Source organism: Nansenia antarctica, assembly GCF_963989245.1.
Source record: "Nansenia antarctica genome assembly, chromosome: 16".
Lineage (NCBI taxonomy): Eukaryota > Metazoa > Chordata > Actinopteri > Argentiniformes > Microstomatidae > Nansenia > Nansenia antarctica.
In genome coordinates, this window is record NC_137686.1 from 2,568,620 (window position 1) to 2,588,121 (window position 19,502).

General features: G+C 43.4%; 1 protein-coding gene across 1 annotated transcript in view; it reads right to left on the reverse strand.

The window, feature by feature from the left end:
- LOC308171672 (voltage-dependent R-type calcium channel subunit alpha-1E-like) overlaps positions 1–19,502 on the reverse strand; it is a gene marked incomplete at its 3' end in the record, with an annotated part of 200,056 nt that overhangs the window by 174,966 nt on the left and 5,588 nt on the right. The window contains 1 exon segment of the mRNA XM_080546544.1: positions 6,419–6,676. Within this exon segment, the coding sequence (XP_080402670.1) occupies positions 6,419–6,675 (257 nt within the window). The 5' untranslated portion in view covers position 6,676.

The window sequence follows — 19,502 nt, forward strand, 5'->3', positions numbered from 1 at the left end:
CACAGACACACAGACACACAGTCACACAGACACACAGACACACAGTCACACAGACACACAGCCAGTGGTTAGATAACAGTGGGACAGACACACAGACACACAGACACACAGCCAGTGGTTAGATAACAGTGGGACAGACACACAGACACACAGACACACAGTCACACAGACACACAGACACACAGACACACAGACAGTGGTTAGATAACAGTGGGACAGAGACACAGAAACACAGACACACAGACACACAGTCACACAGACACACAGACACACAGTCACACAGACACACAGACACACAGACACACAGACACACAGCCAGTGGTTAGATAACAGTGGGACAGACATACAGACACACAGACACACAGCCAGTGGTTAGATAACAGTGGGACAGACACACAGACACACACAGCCAGTGGTTAGATAACAGTGGGACAGAGACACACTGGCCCATCAGAATGATCCTGATTCTTTTTTGCTATCCAGGGTCAGATCTTATCTGGCAGATTTTGAGTAAGGGAAATCAGCCAGCTCGATCTGATCCTGCATCAGAGAAAAGAATCGGGATCATTTTGGTCCAGATGAAAAGTTTTTGAACAACTGGGCCAACTGTAGCCTGGCACGCTGTAGCCCTGCCTCACCAAGAGCATCGGATTGAGCCTTGAAGTTTGTTCTGGTGGTGTCAGTGCTGCTGCCTATACACGTGTCCTTGTCTGACTGGGATCTCATCACTGCTAAAGCATTCTAACACAGCCCTCTGGTCAACCACACCCTTTATCTGTGACATTAAGACAAGTTAAGGGATCTATGCATAAGCAACATTGTGGCCTTGTGGTCAGAGTGTCCGCCCTGAGATTGGGAGGTTGTGAGTTTGATCCCCGGCCGAGTCGTACCAAAGACTATAAACATGGTACCCGATGCCTCCCTGCTTGGCACTCAGCATTAAGGGATGGATTGGGGGGTAAGCCCTGCGACATACAAGCGTCATGTCCATGGGGTGTACTTTTACATCAAGCTGCCTCACGCTACGGAAACAGGTTAGGCTCAAGGCTACTTACTGTTATGCATAAACAAAAGAACAAAAACAATGAGCAACTTGTGTTTCGACGAGTGATTAATAATATAGGAATACAAATCAGTGATATATCAGTATGATATGTACTAATATATAATATTTAAAAATGGGATAAAATGCCATCAACAAATGACTCAATAAGTTGAATTGAGTCCATCTTAATGCAAGAACAATAGTTCATGTAATTTTGGAATTAATATATTTTGTTTTTGTTTTTATAGGGTCTCTGATTTGCATAGGAATCAATTACACACTGTGTAGATTAGAATGTCACTACCAACACAGCAAGTTTTAGCATTTTCTCTTGATCCTGACAAACTCAGTCCCTGCCAGTGACAAATATACCCATACGTTGATGCAGCTCCACTATTCTTCACACGAGAGATGGTGCATAAACTGCATTGCATGTGCTGGATTTGCACTAAACGTAATGCTTTGTAGTAAAACCAAATAAACACATTTTCAGCCACTTTCTTTGCATTATTACTTGAATTAATTGTTGCAAACACAATTATGGATATGAGATATTATTTTTCCATTAAGGGATTCTTTTTGGCCACTTGGTTATAGACCAATTTTGTAGAGTGACTGAGATGATGTTGTTCCATCGACTGTGCTTTTTCCTCTCCACCATTCAACTTTGTAGATGTGTGTAAGTCTGCATTCCTGAGCAGTTTTGTTCCTCTCCATTTGCTCAGTTTGTAATGACAACCTGATCCACACAGTGTGTCATTGATTCACAATGCAAATCAGAGACCCTATAAAAACAAAGATATTGATTCCAAAATTACATTAACTATCATCTGTGCATTAAGATGGACTCAATTCAACTTATTGAGTTATTTGTTGATTACATTTTTGTATTTTAGCTCATTTTAAGAGTATCATTGCAAAGGGTCTGAATACTTATGTGCATGAGTTATTTCTGTATTTAAATTGTAATACATTTACTGACATTTAGAAAAAAGTGGTTTCGCTTTGTCATTCTGGGGTTATTGTGTATTATTTTAATTGAATCCATTTTAAACAACAAAATGTGGAAAAGGTGAAGGGGTGTGAATATCCAAAACATTGCAGTGAGTGCATACCTTTTCTGTATATATGGTCCCAGCGGGAAACAAACCCACACCCTAAGCGTTGTCAGACAGAGGATCACACGGTACTGTAACAATATAGCGTTAGTGTAAGGGGTATGCATACGAATGCATATGATCATTGGCGGCTTCATAGATAAGAATACACACGCATAGACGCATGCTCCATATGCAATCATGCACGGTAAAAGTCAAACAAAGGAACACCAGAGACCGCTAGCCGTAGCGAAACGTGAAAGTGAAGAGGAACGAAAAAAAGAAAAAAAAGTTCAGTTTGTGTCCTGACACCTACTCATGGACAGGTTCATATTCCAGAGAGCTCTAAGGCAGTACAGATATGCCCACACCCCGCCCACGGCATGCAGAGTATGTTTCAAAAGATCATCACGTGCTTAACCTGTTGCCACAGCCTAACACTGCTCAACACTGCTCAGATTCACAGCCTAACACTGCTCAGATTCACAGCCTAACACTGCTCAGATTCACAGCAGCCGTAGCAGAAGCAGAGCTCCTCTTCCCAGAGGAGGATTGTGAATGTGACAGCAGCGTCTGGTGAAAGGGGGAACAAGGTGTGGGAGTCAGGTGTGCGGGAGGCAGGTTACCAACTGGTTGCCGTCACCCCATCATTAGCCCTGCCATAAATACCTGGTCCAGACTTCAACGCTCTGCCACATCGCAGCTTCAGTTTCACTGTTAAGTCGCTCTTCCAGCCTTTACGTCAATACTATTCTGTCAGTCTATCTAGTGTACTAATTCCTGTTTCCCTGTGCCCGCAGTACCCCAGCTGAAGTCCTGCTGCTGTCTCCTACCTCCTGTCTACCTGCCTGCCCTGTCTACCTGTCCTGTCTACCTGCCTGCCCTGTCTACCTGTCCTGTCTACCTGCCTGCCCTGTCTACCTGCCCTGTCTACCTGCCTGTCCTGTCTACCTGCCCTGTCTACCTGTCCTGTCTACCTGTCCTGTCTACCTGCCTGTCCTGTCTACCTGCCTGTCCTGTCTACCTGCCCTGTCTACCTGTCCTGTCTACCTGCCTGTCCTGTCTACCTGCCCTGTCTACCTGTCCTGTCTACCTGTCCTGTCTACCTGCCTGTCCTGTCTACCTGCCTGTCCTGTCTACCTGTCCTGTCTACCTGTCCTGTCTACCTGTCCTGTCTACCTGTCCTGTCTACCTGCCTGTCCTGTCTACCTGTCCTGTCTGTCTACCTGTCCTGTCTGTCTACCTGTCCTGTCTGTCTACCTGCCTGCCCTGTCTACCTGTCCTGTCTACCTGCCTGTCCTGTCTACCTGTCCTGTCTACCCGTCCTGTCTACCCGTCCTGTCTGTCTACCTGTCCTGTCTACCTGTCCTGTCTACCTGTCCTGTCTACCTGTCCTGTCTACCTGCCTGTCCTGTCTACCTGTCCTGTCTGTCTACCTGTCCTGTCTGTCTACCTGTCCTGTCTGTCTACCTGTCCTGTCTACCTGTCCTGTCTACCATCAAGTGGGTCCATGAAAACAAGATGGTACTTAACTTAGCCAAAACAAAAAGCATCATCTTGACACTATTGTCAATAAAATGGGCAAAGCACTAGCCGTAGTCAGACGATGCAGAAACTATCTTGCACCTGATCTAAGGAGACTGGTTGTTACTTCTCTGGTTATGTCACAGCTGGATTACTGCCAGATAGTATGGGCTAATATTACAAAGAAAGACCTGAGCAAACTACAGTTAGCTGCACGCTTGGCTCTACAGTGTCCATATAGAACTATCATACATAGTATGCATGCTAGTCTCCAATGGCTAAAAGACAGGTTGGCTGCTGCACTTCTTTTGTCAACATGGAGCCTTTTACAGTCTAAAACTCCAGCAGATCAGTATACCAAACTAGATAATAACTAACCCTAACCCTAACCCAGCAGATCAGTATAACAAACTAGATAATAACTTCGCTTCACATACCTCTGTCACTAGACGAGTAACAGAAGGATGGTTTTCACTCCCTAAAGCTAATACCAATTTTCTTAGACGCACAGTGGGATACAGAGCCATGAAGTCATGTAACCTACTACCAACAGAAATTATAAACCTTTTTAAACGTATGTTCAAAAAGCAGATAAGGAAACACCTGGGTACAGCAAACTTGACACTAGACAAACAGACACTAGATGGTGACGCGCCGTAGATGGAAATGTGTAGTCCTCTCTAACATGGTTGTAACTTGTTCTATTTTTATGTAACTAGAGATTTAAGTGTTTTATATTATGCCAAATGTAAAATTGTATAATGTATGATATATTTTAATGTTTGATATTTGTAATTTAAAGTATGCTTTATATGTTAAATGTTACTTGTAATGTATGTTTTAAATGTGGACCCCACTAAAAGTAGCTCATGCCTATGGGTATAGCTAATGGGGATCCTTCCAATAAATAAACAAATAAATAAATAAACCTGCCTGTCCTGTCTACCTGTCCTGTCTACCTGCCTGTCTACCTGTCCTACCTGCCTGTCCAGTCTACCTGTCCTGTCTACCTGTCCAGTCTACCTGTCCTGTCTACCTGTCTACCTGTCCTGTCTACCTGTCCTGTCTACCTGTCCTGTCTATCTGTCTACCTGTCCTGTCTACCTGTCCTGTCTACCTGTCCTGTCTATCTGTCTACCTGTCCTGTCTGCCTGTACTGTCTACCTGTCCTGTCTACCTGTACTGTCTACCTGTCCTGTCTACCTGCCTGTCCTGTCTACCTGTCCTGTCTACCTGTCCTGTCTACCTACCTGTCTACCTGTCCTGTCTACCCGTCTACCTGTTCTGTCTATCTGTCCTGTCTACCTGTCCTGTCTACCTGTCCTGTCTACCTGTCCTGTCTACCTGTCCTGTCTACCTGTCCTGTCTGCCTGTCCTGTCTACCTGCCTGTCCTGTCTACCTACCTGTCTACCTGTCTGCCTGTCCTGTCTACCTGTCTACCTGTTCTGTCTACCTGTCCTGTCTACCTGTCCTGTCTACCTGTCCTGTCTGTCTACCTGTCCTGTCTGCCTGTCCTGTCTACCTGTCCTGTCTACCTGTCCTGTCTACCTGTCCTGTCTGTCTGTCCTGTCTACCTTCCCTGTCTACCTGTCCTGTCTACCTGTCCTGTCTACCTGCCTGTCCTGTCTACCTGTCCTGTCTACCTGTCCTGTCTACCTTCCCTGTCTACCTGTCTTGTCTACCGGTCCTGTCTGTCTGTCTACCTGTCCTGTCTACCTGTCCTGCCTACCTGTCCTGTCTACCTGTCCTGTCTACCTGTCCTGTCTACCTGTCTACCTGTCCTGTCTACCTGTCCTGTCTACCTGTCCTGTCTACCTGTCCTGTCTACCTGTCTACCAGTCCTGTCTACCTGCCCTGTCTACCTGTCCTGTTTACCTGTCCTGTCTACCTGCCCTGTCTACCTGTCTACCTGTCCTGTCTACCTGTCCTGTCTACCTGCCTTGTCTACCTGTCTTGTCTACCTGTCCTGTCCTGTCTACCTGCCCTTTCTACCTGCCTTGTCTACCTGTCTTGTCTACCTGTCCTGTCTACCTGTCCTGTCCTGTCTACCTGTCCTGTCTACCTGTCCTGTCTGTCTACCTGTCCTGTCTACCTGCCCTGTCTGTCTTGGTCCCCCTCATCCTCTCCCTAACCTACGCCTTGTTCCTACAATAAATACACCCATCTTTTGGGTTTGACCATCATCATCTGCCTACTCCTTTGTGTTCTGCATTTGGGTTCACTAGCCTGACCGCTAGAGTAAAGCATGTTGCGCTTTAGAAAACCAGGTCTAAGTGAGAATGTATTGAACCAAGCAATAAGTAATCATTTTAACAGATAGACCAGTGATTGAAAGCACATTGGGGTCTTGCAGAGCTTTTCTTAGAAAGACAAGGGTTGGACTAAAGACAGGCTGTATGTGTTCTAGTGGTATAAGTTGCCTCCTCAAATAACAAACTTAACATATAAAACACATATAAAGGTGTGCATGCTAGCATATAATAACAAACTGTGAATAGTAGGCCACAAAACTATTCAATAAAGTTAAGTCTGACAATCAATTTATTAAGTAAATGCCGATAATCTGTTGTGGGAGAGAGAAGTATTCAATGGGCGCTGTCCGTGGTTCTGATCCACATCCAATTGGTTAACATTAGGCTACTTCTTGACAAGAAATTCTGATACAAAACCAATATAAAGTGATGTGATGTTAAAACAATAACGTGCATTTATGAGTAGCGTACCTCTTAACTTTGTTAACGGGAAGGATATGGCCATTCTATGAACCTCTTTGCGTATTTCCGAAGGAAATTGTCCTCGGCGAATATGAAGAGGGACCTGTTGACGGTGAGACAGTTTTTCCGGTGGGGAGTCGGGTTGTAGAGAGCCATGGTGCGGGCTCTCTGCGCTTTGGTTTGTTTCATCGACCCCGATCCGAGTCCTCCATCGTCCGGACCGTCTCCTCCTCGCTCCGGATCCCCCTCTCCCGAATCAACCGTGTTCGGTACGTCGTCTCCGAACCGAGCCATTCTATCAAAGCAAAGGATAAACACTGGCTAAATGTTTTTGCCTCGGATATCAAAACAGCCGAAACAGCAGAGGAGTTGGAAGAACAAAAGATCCACTTTCAATCCATTAACAGTCAAACTGTTCGAGTGTAGAAAAAATAAAATTTCAAAAATCCCCCAAAGTTATAAACAATGTCATTCCATGTCTAAATCAACTGTAATTCAATCGAATCTCATGTTGGTTGCGTTTTTTAAAAACAGAAAATAATAGAGAAATTCCACTTGTAGGCTATAATAAATTATTCGGTTGCACGTATTATAATATCTCCATCTATATCACTCCATCTGTTCGGGCGGGTAACATCTGCGTATTGCTAACCAGTCACTCTCCCGACAAATGTCCACATATGCGCTTCAATAAAAAAAAAAACATCAGGTAAAGACAGGTAAACGAACCACGGAGTTTAACAACTAAACTCAGATGTATGCATTGAAATCTGTTTATGTCTGTTGAAACAGGCTAGTCCTCATACGACAATAAGGTCCAGCGGACGTCATCCTGACCGTCTCCAACTTTACGCATCTCCTCTAATCGAACTTCAGAGTCGACCTTGTCAACTATCCGAGGCGATGCATTAGCATATCCATTAGCATAATCTAAACAAGTTGGCATTCTTTCATCCGCTTTCATCAATCAGAAATGTGATTGTGTCTGCAGAAACATTCGGCGAGATTGAGGAGCTTAGTTTGATCGGCGCACGCTTATCTTTCAATGTGATCATCGCCTTGCTCAAAAAGACTCCGGGACGCGGAGAAAACCACCGCACACTTGCGCAACCCCTTCCCACGCAGCCTATCTCACTATGGCAATTTCAAAATTCACTGAATGGAAATGATGAGAGATGGAGGGGGGAGGGGGTAGCATATTGCTGTTCCCATGGCAATATATATTTGACAAGGATGAACACTGACATTTTCTCAAAATTGTCACTTTCCCTAAATACACGTGGGGACCATGGCATTCTACACCCATTATCCACTAACCACTTCCAGGTTCTTGTAAGGTGTATCAAGTGGTAAATGTAGAGTAGTACAGAATAATAAATACATTGATAAAGTAATGACCTATAGGCTATACACAGGATAGACAAGCTGTGCAATGCAGACAGAACTTTTAGCATCGCTATATGCTGTAACATAACATGATATAAGATTATACTGAGTTAAAACTAACACTTCACTTGAGTCAAATGCAGCTGATTTAAATCACTGTAAGTAAACTGTCTTGTTAGATAAATAAATAGAATTGCGTGTGGGTTCTCATGGATAACCCTAACAAAAAAACCTGTTATTTAGAACATTAACACTACAATGAAGGTATTTTAACATATTAAAGAGCGCCTTCCTTGCCTTTTGTTAGACCTACTTTTGATCAAACAACGATTCTACATGCCCAGTGTCAAGTTCAATGTGCCTATTGTCCAGCATTGTCCACCTCAAATGATGACCCACTAAACTGCACATCAAAGACGATGCCCAAGCATTGAGAACATGTCATTAATGAAGAGGAGTATCGCAACGATTAAAACGTTTCAAAATCGAGGTCATTGTGCTAATATCGGAAGTCAGAAATAAAAATAGTTCATGAAATAGATCTTAAGGCTGCTCTCTTTGTGAGGGAGAGGAGAAGAAAGCAGGGGTTTTCACACTGAAGAGTGTGACTGAGACCTCATTTGGCAAGTGCCCTCTTTCACTCCATCTGCCACTCTCCTCTCTTTATTGAGGGGATGGATGGAGCTATATCTCTTAGAAATGAACCCCCCACCACACACACACTCCTCCCCAAACAGCTGACCCAACTGAAATCAAATCTGTCTGCATTTTGCATATACAGTAGACCTGCATACTTTCATCACAATTTCCACTGGACACACAGCTTGTAATTATGTTTTAGACTAATCCCCAAAATAAGACAAATGAGTGGCATTGAACTGAGCTTCAGTCATTTCCTTCATTCCGCTCGATATATCGTCCATATATCCTATTAATGTGAATCAGTTAGCAGCGATTGAATCAATCTTATTCAGATTGAATAAGAGGCCTAAAAGGACAATATGATGCTGACATGAACCAATAGGCAACAAGTAGGTGTGCATTTAGTCATCGTGACAGTATGGGTATGTACAGTATACGCTACGTATACAATCCATAAATAGAGATGGAGACAGGAGAAAGCGATGGGGAGTGGAAAGCGAAAGAGTGTGAGAGAGAGAGAGAGAGAGAGAGAGAGTGAGAGAGAGAGAGAGACTATATTAACATAAAGTGTGTTCGTATGGATCACGCAATGTTTGACATTACGCAAACCAAGATAAATGTTTTACATAAACCCCTATTACATAAAGCACGCACACAAAAAGAAAAATAGACCCTCATTGGTGTTTGTCCATTTCTATAAACATTACATTCCCCTTTTCCTCTCTTAACAGTTGTTTCCATAGCGACACCGCTCTCTTGAATTTCTGCTCTGTTCTTTTCATTTTCCCAACAAAAGCCATGTTGCACAATAGAGCGACCTCTTCCTACAGAGATCTGTCTCTCCCCTTGGGCAATTGCAGTGCTTGTAGCACACCAAGTCAAGGTTTCAGTCCCTCCAGATGAACAGAGCAGCCAAACGCCTTCAAAAAGACCTTTTTTTTTCCTCCGGTGAAATCTAAAAAGAAACTGAACAAACACAATAAATAAAAAAAGTCGGAAATCTACAGGCATCGACAACAACAGATCACATTATTATAACAACAGATCACATTATTATAACAACAGATCACATTATTATAACAACAGATCACATTATTTTTAATCATGAAAGTTGCACGTGGGAAACTGATCGGGTTTTCATTTTAGGTGTCGTCCGTTTGAGAGCGTTTGAGAGCGTTTGAGAGAGTTTGCAATCCTAGATAATTAGGTTATTGAGTTTGAAAATGACATGTGTTCAACTAATCAGGTATCCGGATGTCAGTGCAAATGGAGTGAGTGTCAGGTTGCTCTGTCTCTGACTAGAGAATCAGGAAGTCTACATCCTGTTCTAGTGGTAATCGCATCTGGTGGGGGCGCGCGCGGGGGGGGCGAATCCTCACTACACCTTGACCAAGACAACCTCAGCAGAATGGGTGATAATTGGCATGCTGCTGTTAGGTGAAAGTTCAAACAAAGCGTCTGTATTTGAGACACAGCAAAGAGTACAACATTGAAAGATGTCATCTTTGGTGTCTTCAAACATGACAGAAAACCCAGGAGGGAGTTGTGATAAACAATCCTTTAAAACAGATCAATATTCTCTCGGTGCGGGAAGATGGAGCGGAGGGGATGCAGGTGACATGCACTAGTTAAAATGTTAATGGCTGTTACTTATCACCAGAACTCTGGAGAGCATTTATGTAATTGTCGACAGCGCTTTCACCCCGATGCTGATTGGAGTGGCTTTACCGTTTTTTTGTTCTCCGTTACCTAGCAACAGACACTCTCGATTCCTGAGTTATGTCGATCTGGTCCAACCAATAAGTGAGGTTTACATAAACAGACTGATTAATCATAACCTAGACCACACCCCCATCCCTTCCTAGACCACACCCCCTTCCTTTCCGAGACCACACCCCCATCCCTTCCTAGACCACAGCCCTATCCCTTGCAACAAAGTTGCATTTTAATGATGGTCAAATGTTTGTATTAACCCCAACAGCAAAGACCTTAAAACACCATTTTGAATGGGCTACTTTCACATAAGTTTAACCCTATATTTCTGTCATTATACAGTACTTATGTGCAATGATATCTTAAATATCTTAAAAAGGCATGATTTGCTAGGCCCACCATAAGCCTATACTCCAGGTCTAGCGAGCGCTTTCAATGGCTATTCTCCATTCAACAACATGGTCTTTAGACTAATGGTAGGCCTGATCTGGGTTCAGGAAACGAGCCTAAATTGTTAAACTCTTAAAGTAATTTCCCTCTCAGATAAATCAAATCAAATCAAATCAAATTTTATTTGTATAGTGCATTTCTTACAAGATGCAACTCAATGCGCTTCACATAATGAACATTCTCAGTCAATCAATCAATACTGACAGAGCCGCAAGCAGGCAAAAGTAAAAACCTGTACACTATGTAGCCAGGAAAATTCCCTTGCAGCCCTCTACACATAGGGCGACTACTAGCCAGTTTGCCTACCAGCACCCAGCGGTGGGTCCCCACACTCTGAAATACACACACTCTGAAATACTCAGATATTTCATAAAAGGCATTATTCCAGTGCTTTATTGCATAAAATCAATAACTGCAATTACTAATAGCTCATGTATAGACAACTTTACTCATAGATCTCCAGTATTTAGTTGATTTACAGTCGCTTCTTCTTAGTTTGATGATGTGGCGTCCTCTAATGGCCGGATGAGGACACTACATGTAGACAGCCTCACACTGGTCCCACTGACACCATGGTGGAGGGCTGAGAGTCATAATCACACCCTGCCTAATCATGTTAGGTGGTGTATACGGTGAACAAGTGAGGGAGCAGTGAGGGATATGAAACAGAGTGTGTGTGTGTGTGTGGGTGTGTTTGCGTGTGTGTGTGTGTGTGTGTGTGTGTGTGTGTGTGTGTGTGTGCGTGTGTGTGTTTGTGTGTGTGTGTGTGTGTGTGTGTGTGTGTGTGTGTGTGTGTGTGTATGTGTGTGTGTGTGTGTGTGTTTGCGTGTGTGTGTGTGTGTGTGTGTGTTTGCGTGTGTGTGTGTGTGTGTGTGTGTGTGTGTGTGTGTGCGTGTGCACACGTACACGTGCGTGTGTCCCAGCATCCCTTGAAAAAGGCAGCAACAGAAACATCAGGGCTGGCCTTGTTACATTCAATTCAATAAAACCGAAGAATCAACAAAGAACGTGTGTGTGCCTTCTGCACGTGCACCCTGCCAATGCAACTGTGTTTGTCTGTGTGAAAGAGAAAATTAGCCAGAGAGAGAGGGGGAGAGAGGGAAAGTGAGAGAGACAGACAGATAGACATAGAGAGACAGACAAAGGCAGAGTATGTGATGACGGTGAAGTGGATGTGGCGGTGGGGGGTGGGGGTTGAGGTGCGGCGGGGAAGGGGGGGGGGTCTACTAAGATGGAGTGCCACTCCAGACCTGATTGATGGGTAGGTGGTGGTAATCAGAGTGATGTGGCTTCGGAGCTCAAAGTTCCACGAGCGAGAGTGCTCAGCGGCGGCGTTAGCCATGTTGTTCAGCAACCGATTTAAACCACAGCACAACAAAAGCAGGCAGGTACACAGAACACTTAGCAGTCGAATGAACTCGCAAGTGCTTCGAGTTCAACACACACAGCAGAACACAGAGCGTAGGACTACACTGACCACGCCTACACAATTCAATCAATTAACACACACTCACACAGTCTGTGAACCCGCCACACTTTCATTTAATTCAATCCAGTGGAATGTTTCATTTCAATGTACTGTCTGAAATTCTAACCTGAATTTCAATTATTCACCAACACTTCATTTGATTTGGTCCCTATGAAGTTATTGTTATTGATCATAACTTGCTATTAAGGAAATGTAAGTGTTATGGCTTTACTCCATCTGCCTCAGCATGGATAGAACGCTACCTGACTAATAGAACACAGAAGGTTCTCCTTAACACTAGAACAGACGTGCCTTTTTACCTACTGAAAGAGCCGCCTCTGAGGTCAAATGATCCCCTCTTTACAATGCTCAAGCTGCTATTTACACACAATGACCACTAATTAATTAATTTAATTAATTTTGCCATTTAGCAGACGCCTTTATCCAAAGCGACTTACAATTACGAATTACAGGGACATTCCCCCTGGAGTAACTGAGGGCTAAGTGCCTTACTCAAGGGCACACTAGTAGTGGTGTGGTTTCAGGCGGGATTTGAACTCACAACCTTCCGATCACAAGTCCAACTCACTATCCACTAGACCACCACTACCCCTAACCCCTACCACTAGTTGGCCGCTTGTAAATTCCAAGCCTACTACCATCTGACCAAGTCTACTACCATCTGACCAAGCCTCCTACCATCTGACCCAGCCTACTACCATCTGACCAAGTCTACTACCATCTGACCAAGTCTACTACCATCTGACCAAGCCTACTACCATCTGACCAAGTCTACTACCATCTGACCAAGTCTACTACCATCTGACCAAGCCTACTACCATCTGACCAAGTCTACTACCATCTGACCAAGCCTACTACCATCTGACCAAGTCTACTACCATCTGACCAAGCCTACTACCATCTGACCAAGCCTACTACCATCTGACCCAGCCTACTACCATCTGACCAAGTCTACTACCATCTGACCAAGTCTACTACCATCTGACCAAGCCTACTACCATCTGACCAAGTCTACTACCATCTGACCAAGTCTACTACCATCTGACCAAGCCTACTACCATCTGACCAAGCCTACTACCATCTGACCAAGTCTACTACCATCTGACCAAGTCTACTACCATCTGACCTTCTGTGCTTCCTACACAGAAAAACAGCAACATAGCTTTATACTAGCTTATCCTGATGTGATTTTGAAAATGGAAGGATACTGGGTGGTAGAACGCACATATCTAGAAACGGTCATGAAAGGAGGGTCCTGAAATTTGATAGAGTGCAAAGATATAACTTTTTTTTTTACTCACAGGTCAAATGACCCCTCATGGCTGTTCTAGTGTTAACGGAAGCCTCTCAAATGCAAGACATATACAGTGTGGGATTCCACAGGGCTCTTCACTTGGACCACTACTCTTCTCGATCTTTACAATGATCTCCCACTTGTAAAAAAGCCTGTGCGTCTATGTATGCAGATGATTCAACACTCTACATGTCTGCAACAACAGTTGGAAATCACCTCAGCCCTCAACAAAGAGTTGTAGATAGTATTTGGGATTTGGATAACTGTATCACTGAAAACAAACTTGTCCTGAAAATATACAAAAAATAAGAGCATTGACAAAAGCTATAAACCCAAGCTGAATCTGGTAATGAACAATGTTGCCAATGAGCAAGTACAGGAAACAAAGCTTTTTGGTGTAACTTTAGACTGTAAACTAACATGGTAAAACATATACATTTACTGGTGCATAAGATGGGGAGGAACATATCTGTAGTAAGAGATGCTTTTCTTTTTTAACATCACATCTGACCAAACATGTCCTGCAGACCCTAGTGTTATCACACTTAGATTACTGCCTGGTGGTCTGGTCAGGCACTACTAAAACACATCTAGGGTAGCTACTACGGGTTCAGAACAGAGCAGCTTGGCTTGCCCTGCAGTGCACAATGAGAGCTAATATGCTTAGCAACATGCATGACCGACTCTTCTGGCTAAAAGTTGAAAGCATCACTTATTTTGTTAGATATTAAATATTAAATATGAATGTACTGAAAATCGCTGTCTGTTTGTATAGGCAGCTCACACTTACAGTGGGAACCCCTGGTTTAAATGTATGTTACAATTAATCTCCATTTGATTGAAATCAAACCTGAACACTAAATGCTACAAAGTTAAACATGACACCTTTCTGGACATTTTAAAACAAGGTTTCTTTTTATTTTCATTTTTCATAAAAAAGGAAAAGGGCCCTGTGCAAAAGTTTGCCCTTTTGGATAATTTTTTGTAAAACTAAGGCCCAGACCAAGGTGATTTACTCGTTATGGCTTCAATGAGTCAGGTGAATATAATTCCAGGGTTGAACTATATATTCTGAACTCCATGCCTTCTAAAGTATCCGACTGCGTCTCTTGCAATGTGTCAAACTACCCATTTCCACTGTCAGAAAAATCATCAGAAAATTGAAAATAAATGGAACATGTCAAGTCAAGGCAAGATCTGGAAGACCAAGAAAAATGTCAGATAGAATGGCCGGAGATCTGGTGAGAAAGGCTCAGAACAACCCACACATCACTGCAAAAAAGAGTAGCAGACACCAGTCTAGTTGTTCACAGGACAACAATACAGCGTACTTTAAACAACAAAGCCCTACATGGCAGATTTGCCAGAAAGAAGCTTTTCCTACGACCTCAACACAAAAATAAGTGTCTGAAGTATGCAAATGAAAACCTTGAGAAACCTGAAGCCTATTGGAACAAACCAAAATTGAACTTTTTGGCCACAACCAAAGAAGGTATGTTTGGAGAAAAAAGGGTTAAGCATTTGTAGAGAAAAACACCTTGCCAAATGTTAAGCATGGAGGTGGACCTATTATGCTTTGGGGTTGTGTAGCAGCTGGGGGCACAGGCAATATTGTGCAGTTGGAAGGACGAATGGATTCCAGCAAATATCAAGACATTCTAGAGGTTAATGTTAGAAGGTCAGTCCAGAAATTTAAGTTGAAGAGAGGTTGGGTATTCCAGCAAGACAATGACCCGAAGCATACCTCAAAATCAACCATGAAGTACCTCCAGGAAAGACGGATGAAAGTTTTGGAATGGCCATCACAGTCTCCAGACTTGAATATTATTGAAAATCTGTGGAAAGATCTCAAACATGCCGTGCATGCGAGAAGGCCGAATAATATGTGACAGGGTTTCATTAAAAGGTCCGCATCTCGGCAATTGTGAAAGCTCGCAATCGAGCAAAACAAGTCTTGTTGTCAAAAAATGTGTTTTCCGGTTTTTGGCATAGGATGAAAATTGAAGCGATGAAGAACCCACTCGATATCATATCCAACAGTTTTACATTCACTAAATACCTACATTTAGTTAGCAAAGTCGGGTGGGGGGTATTAGTGTGGCAGTGTGTGTAACCACACCCACCCCAGCTGTATGTAAGTAGCCATCTGCGTGTGGATCTGTTTACAAGTTTACAAGATGGATGCTGAAGCTAATGCTATCAACATAATTTCAAAAGCAGGCAGAAATATCGACAGTGGGCAATTAATGAACTCCTTCATATTGGACTATACATAATGGGAACTCCGAACGGGAACTCCGAACTCCGAATCTGACGAAGAAGACAACGGAATGTCAGACATCTCCATATCAGTTCACTATTCATGGGACAGTCGTCTGCAGACAGACCTTCTGCTGTGTTCTTGGGTAAGTTTTAGTGAGTTACATGTGTTGTTTACTAGGATTTTGTGTTGTTTACTTAGGATAGCCAAACAGTTATTTGTTGTTTTGTGAGTAAGGTAGATAGCCCCGTTGTTAGCATCAGTTATTAAACCACTGAAACTGCTCACCACAATTATGCCACCCCTCTACAAAACTAATAGGAGATGGTGGGAGGAAGAAATACATTGTCAAAGATAAAACATAATGAATAAATACATTTGTTGCAGACCTACTAAACATGCAACATACTGTACAGTATGTTTCATGCACCATTTTAGTGTGTGTGTGTGTGTGTGTGTGTGTGTGTGTGTGTGTGTGTGTGTGTGTACCAGCTAGCCAAACAAGTGTTAGCTTGTTAGCTAGCTAGCTAGCTTTGAGATATAGATTATAGAAAAAGTAAATGCTTTTGTAATGAAAGGTCATGTTGTGTGGAATCAAAAATAATGATTAATTCATTGATATGTAGATTTGCTCTAGAATAATACTGTGAATTGAAATGATTTCACTAGCCTACTTCTGTAATACAGTACACTGAGAGTCGATGGAAAACCTACACTAGAGAAGTGTCCACACCTCTGACCTGAAATTTGTGTTACAGAATGACGAGGTGAGAGGTTCTGAGAGATGACACCTTGATGAGTCAACAGCACTTCAGGTATTTGTCATTGTCATTGTATAAGCAATTCTATTTTATGAAGATAGTAGTAGGCTTTTTTGTAAAAGTGGTGTTGGTAACAGTGGGCAATCATTTGAAATGTACTGTCTTCTTTTTTTATTACAGCTTTGATGCCCAGATGGGATGGGAAGGAACTACACCGAAGTCCCACTAGATGCTTTATGGACTATAATGATAAATGCATACACACAGACACAACATTATAATTTTTCACCATTCTATTATTGTATTGCTCAATTGTATCTTGCCTATTTTTTTCCATTGCCATGAATTTTACTCTCTTGTACTTGTAATGGGACGTAATAAAAATGTGGCACACATGGCACATTTTTTTTATGAATCTGGAATTATTATTATTATTATTATTATTATTATTTAGCAATTTAAACGTGTCAACCCTGCAATTTTGTTTCCTGAGGGTTGGTCAGGTAGTGTAATGGGGGAGTGGTTGTCTTGAGGGTGTGGTTGTCTTGAGGGAGTGATTAGGGTGGAGTTAACCAGCTATTGTTCCCACCCATTACCTCTGTGAAAAACGTCTCTGAAGACTTTGAGGCTGGATATCTCAGTACGGTGGTTCAGGGGTGTTGTGTCCATACAATAGGCCTACACTGCACTTGCCTATATGTTATAATAGGATGACCCTAGAGGGCGCTGTTGCGTTACGTGAGACGTACTATGTATGAATAGAAGAAGAAGTTAGTTCTGTGCTGAGTGAAGAAGAGAAATAAAGTACCCTGTCTGTTCCTATACTACTGTGTGATATATGTCCGATACACCCACACAACAAAGTGGCGACGAGAGTAGTAGTGAAGAAGAGGAGATGGCTTTACTTTCCTTGCAACCTCCAGCCGCGTTCCTGGAGTGCCCAGGTGAACCGAAGATAGCATTTGATGCGTGGATACGGTTGTTTGACAACTACTTGCTTGCTATCGGGGGACAAGACTTTGCCGTCGAGAGGAAGAGAGCCCTGATCATTCACTGCTTAGGAACAGAAGGACAACGAATCTACAGCACCTTGCCACTCGCTACTGACGACTACACTGGAACTGGTGCTTTGAGGAAATACTTCTCTCCGAAAGTGAATGTTGTCGCCGAAAGGTACCGTTTTCGGCAACGAGCACAAGCTGTCGGTGAGTCCACGGATCACTATGTTGCAGCCCTGCGCGAGCTCGTTAAACAATGTGGGTTTGGCGCCATGCAGGATGAACTGCTGCGCGATCAGATTGTAGAGAAGACAAACAATCCGCGCATACGTGAAAGACTGTTAATGGAAGAGACTCTGACATTGGACAGAACTCTGGATGTAGCGAGGCGCACTGAAGCTGCCATAGCTGACGCCAAAGCCATTGCTGACACTAGGGATGTGGCTGCCGTTCACGTGAAAATGAAGGCAGGCAATTTCAAGCCAAACCGTGGCAAGCCTAAATTGGACGGGACTCACACCAACTGCTACCGCTGTGGGTCAGAAAGCCATCTTGCCAATGATAAATCCTGCCCTGCAAAAGAATGCAAATGTAAGACATTTTTCTAGAGTATGCAAATCCTCTGCTAAGTATGTAAATGAAGTGACAGATGATAATGATGAAGTTGTTGTGCCTGAAATGTGTGTTTTATCTGTGAGAAATGGTTATGACATGAATAAGTTGATGTGTGCTACTACTATTACTGCACCTACTGCACAGACTGTTACGATTGAGCTACTTGTGGATACAGGGTCTGGTGTTTCTATACTGCCTGAAAATGTATACAGGGATCATTTTAGTTTGAGTAGGCTAAGTGAACCTAAGGTGCAACTTGTTACCTATTCTAAAGAGAAGTTGGATGTGCTAGGATGTCTTACTGCTGACATTACTTTCCGGGACAAGTGTGCAACTACAGACTTTTACATAGTAAAAACGGGAACTCCTATACTAGGTATGGACCTTGTGACTGCTCTTGAGTTACAGATAAAAGGTGGACAGTTGATAACCGAGACAGCTACTGTCTGCGCAACCCTCCACCAAACCAAAGCCTCCGCTACGGCTTGCAAACAGCAAGATGGAACTCCAGCTGCGTTTGGATGTGCAAAAAACTTTGTACATAAGGTCAAGGTAAAGCCAGACGTGAAGCCAGTACAGCAAAAGCTCAGACGCTTACCGCTTTCAGTCCGTGACGCTGTGACAAGTGAACTGAAGAACCTGGAGGAAAATGGAATCATTGAGAGAGTCGATGCATCTGAATGGGTATCCCCAATTGTAGTCACCCAGAAAAAGACTGGTGGCATCCGCATGTGCGTTGATCTAAGGGAACCTAACAAAGCTGTGGTTGTTGATGGCTATCCCTTGCCGTTGATCGAGGACATACTGTCTGAGCTACGTGGATCCATAATTTTCTCTACACTGGATCTTAAATCTGCCTATCACCAACTGAAGCTGCATGAAGAAAGCAGAGGGCTCACCGCTTTCATTACGCACGAAGGCCTGTACAGGTACCGCCGAGTACCTTACGGACTTAGCTCCGCCCCTGCCGCGTTTCAGAAGATGATGTCGACGATTCTCAGTGGCCTCAAGGGTGTGCAATGCTACCTCGATGACGTAATCATCTATGGATCTTCAGAAGCTGTGCACAACGACAATCTCAAGGCTGTGCTGCACAAGATCGACACCGCAGGACTGAAACTCAATGTTGATAAATGCAAGTTCCGTCAAACTACTTTGACCTTTCTTGGCTGTAAGATTGGCCCGGACGGTCTCCTGCCAGATGACTCTCATGTAACTGCAATCCTGAAGGCCCCGCCTCCTACTGATCCTTCTACACTCCGCTCGTTCCTGGGTCTGACAGCCTGGTACAGTAAGTTTGTGCCGAACTACGCTGCTGTTGTGGAGCCCCTGAGAGCCCTACTGCGAAAAAACAGTACATTCCAATGGAACGATGTGGCACAAGGACGATTTGACCAAGTCAAACAGCTGATTGTGAACAGCCCTGCATTAGCTCTTTTCGACCCCACCAAACCAACCATTGTGTCCACAGACGCTTCAGACTATGGGCTTGGAGCCGTTTTGACTCAACTAG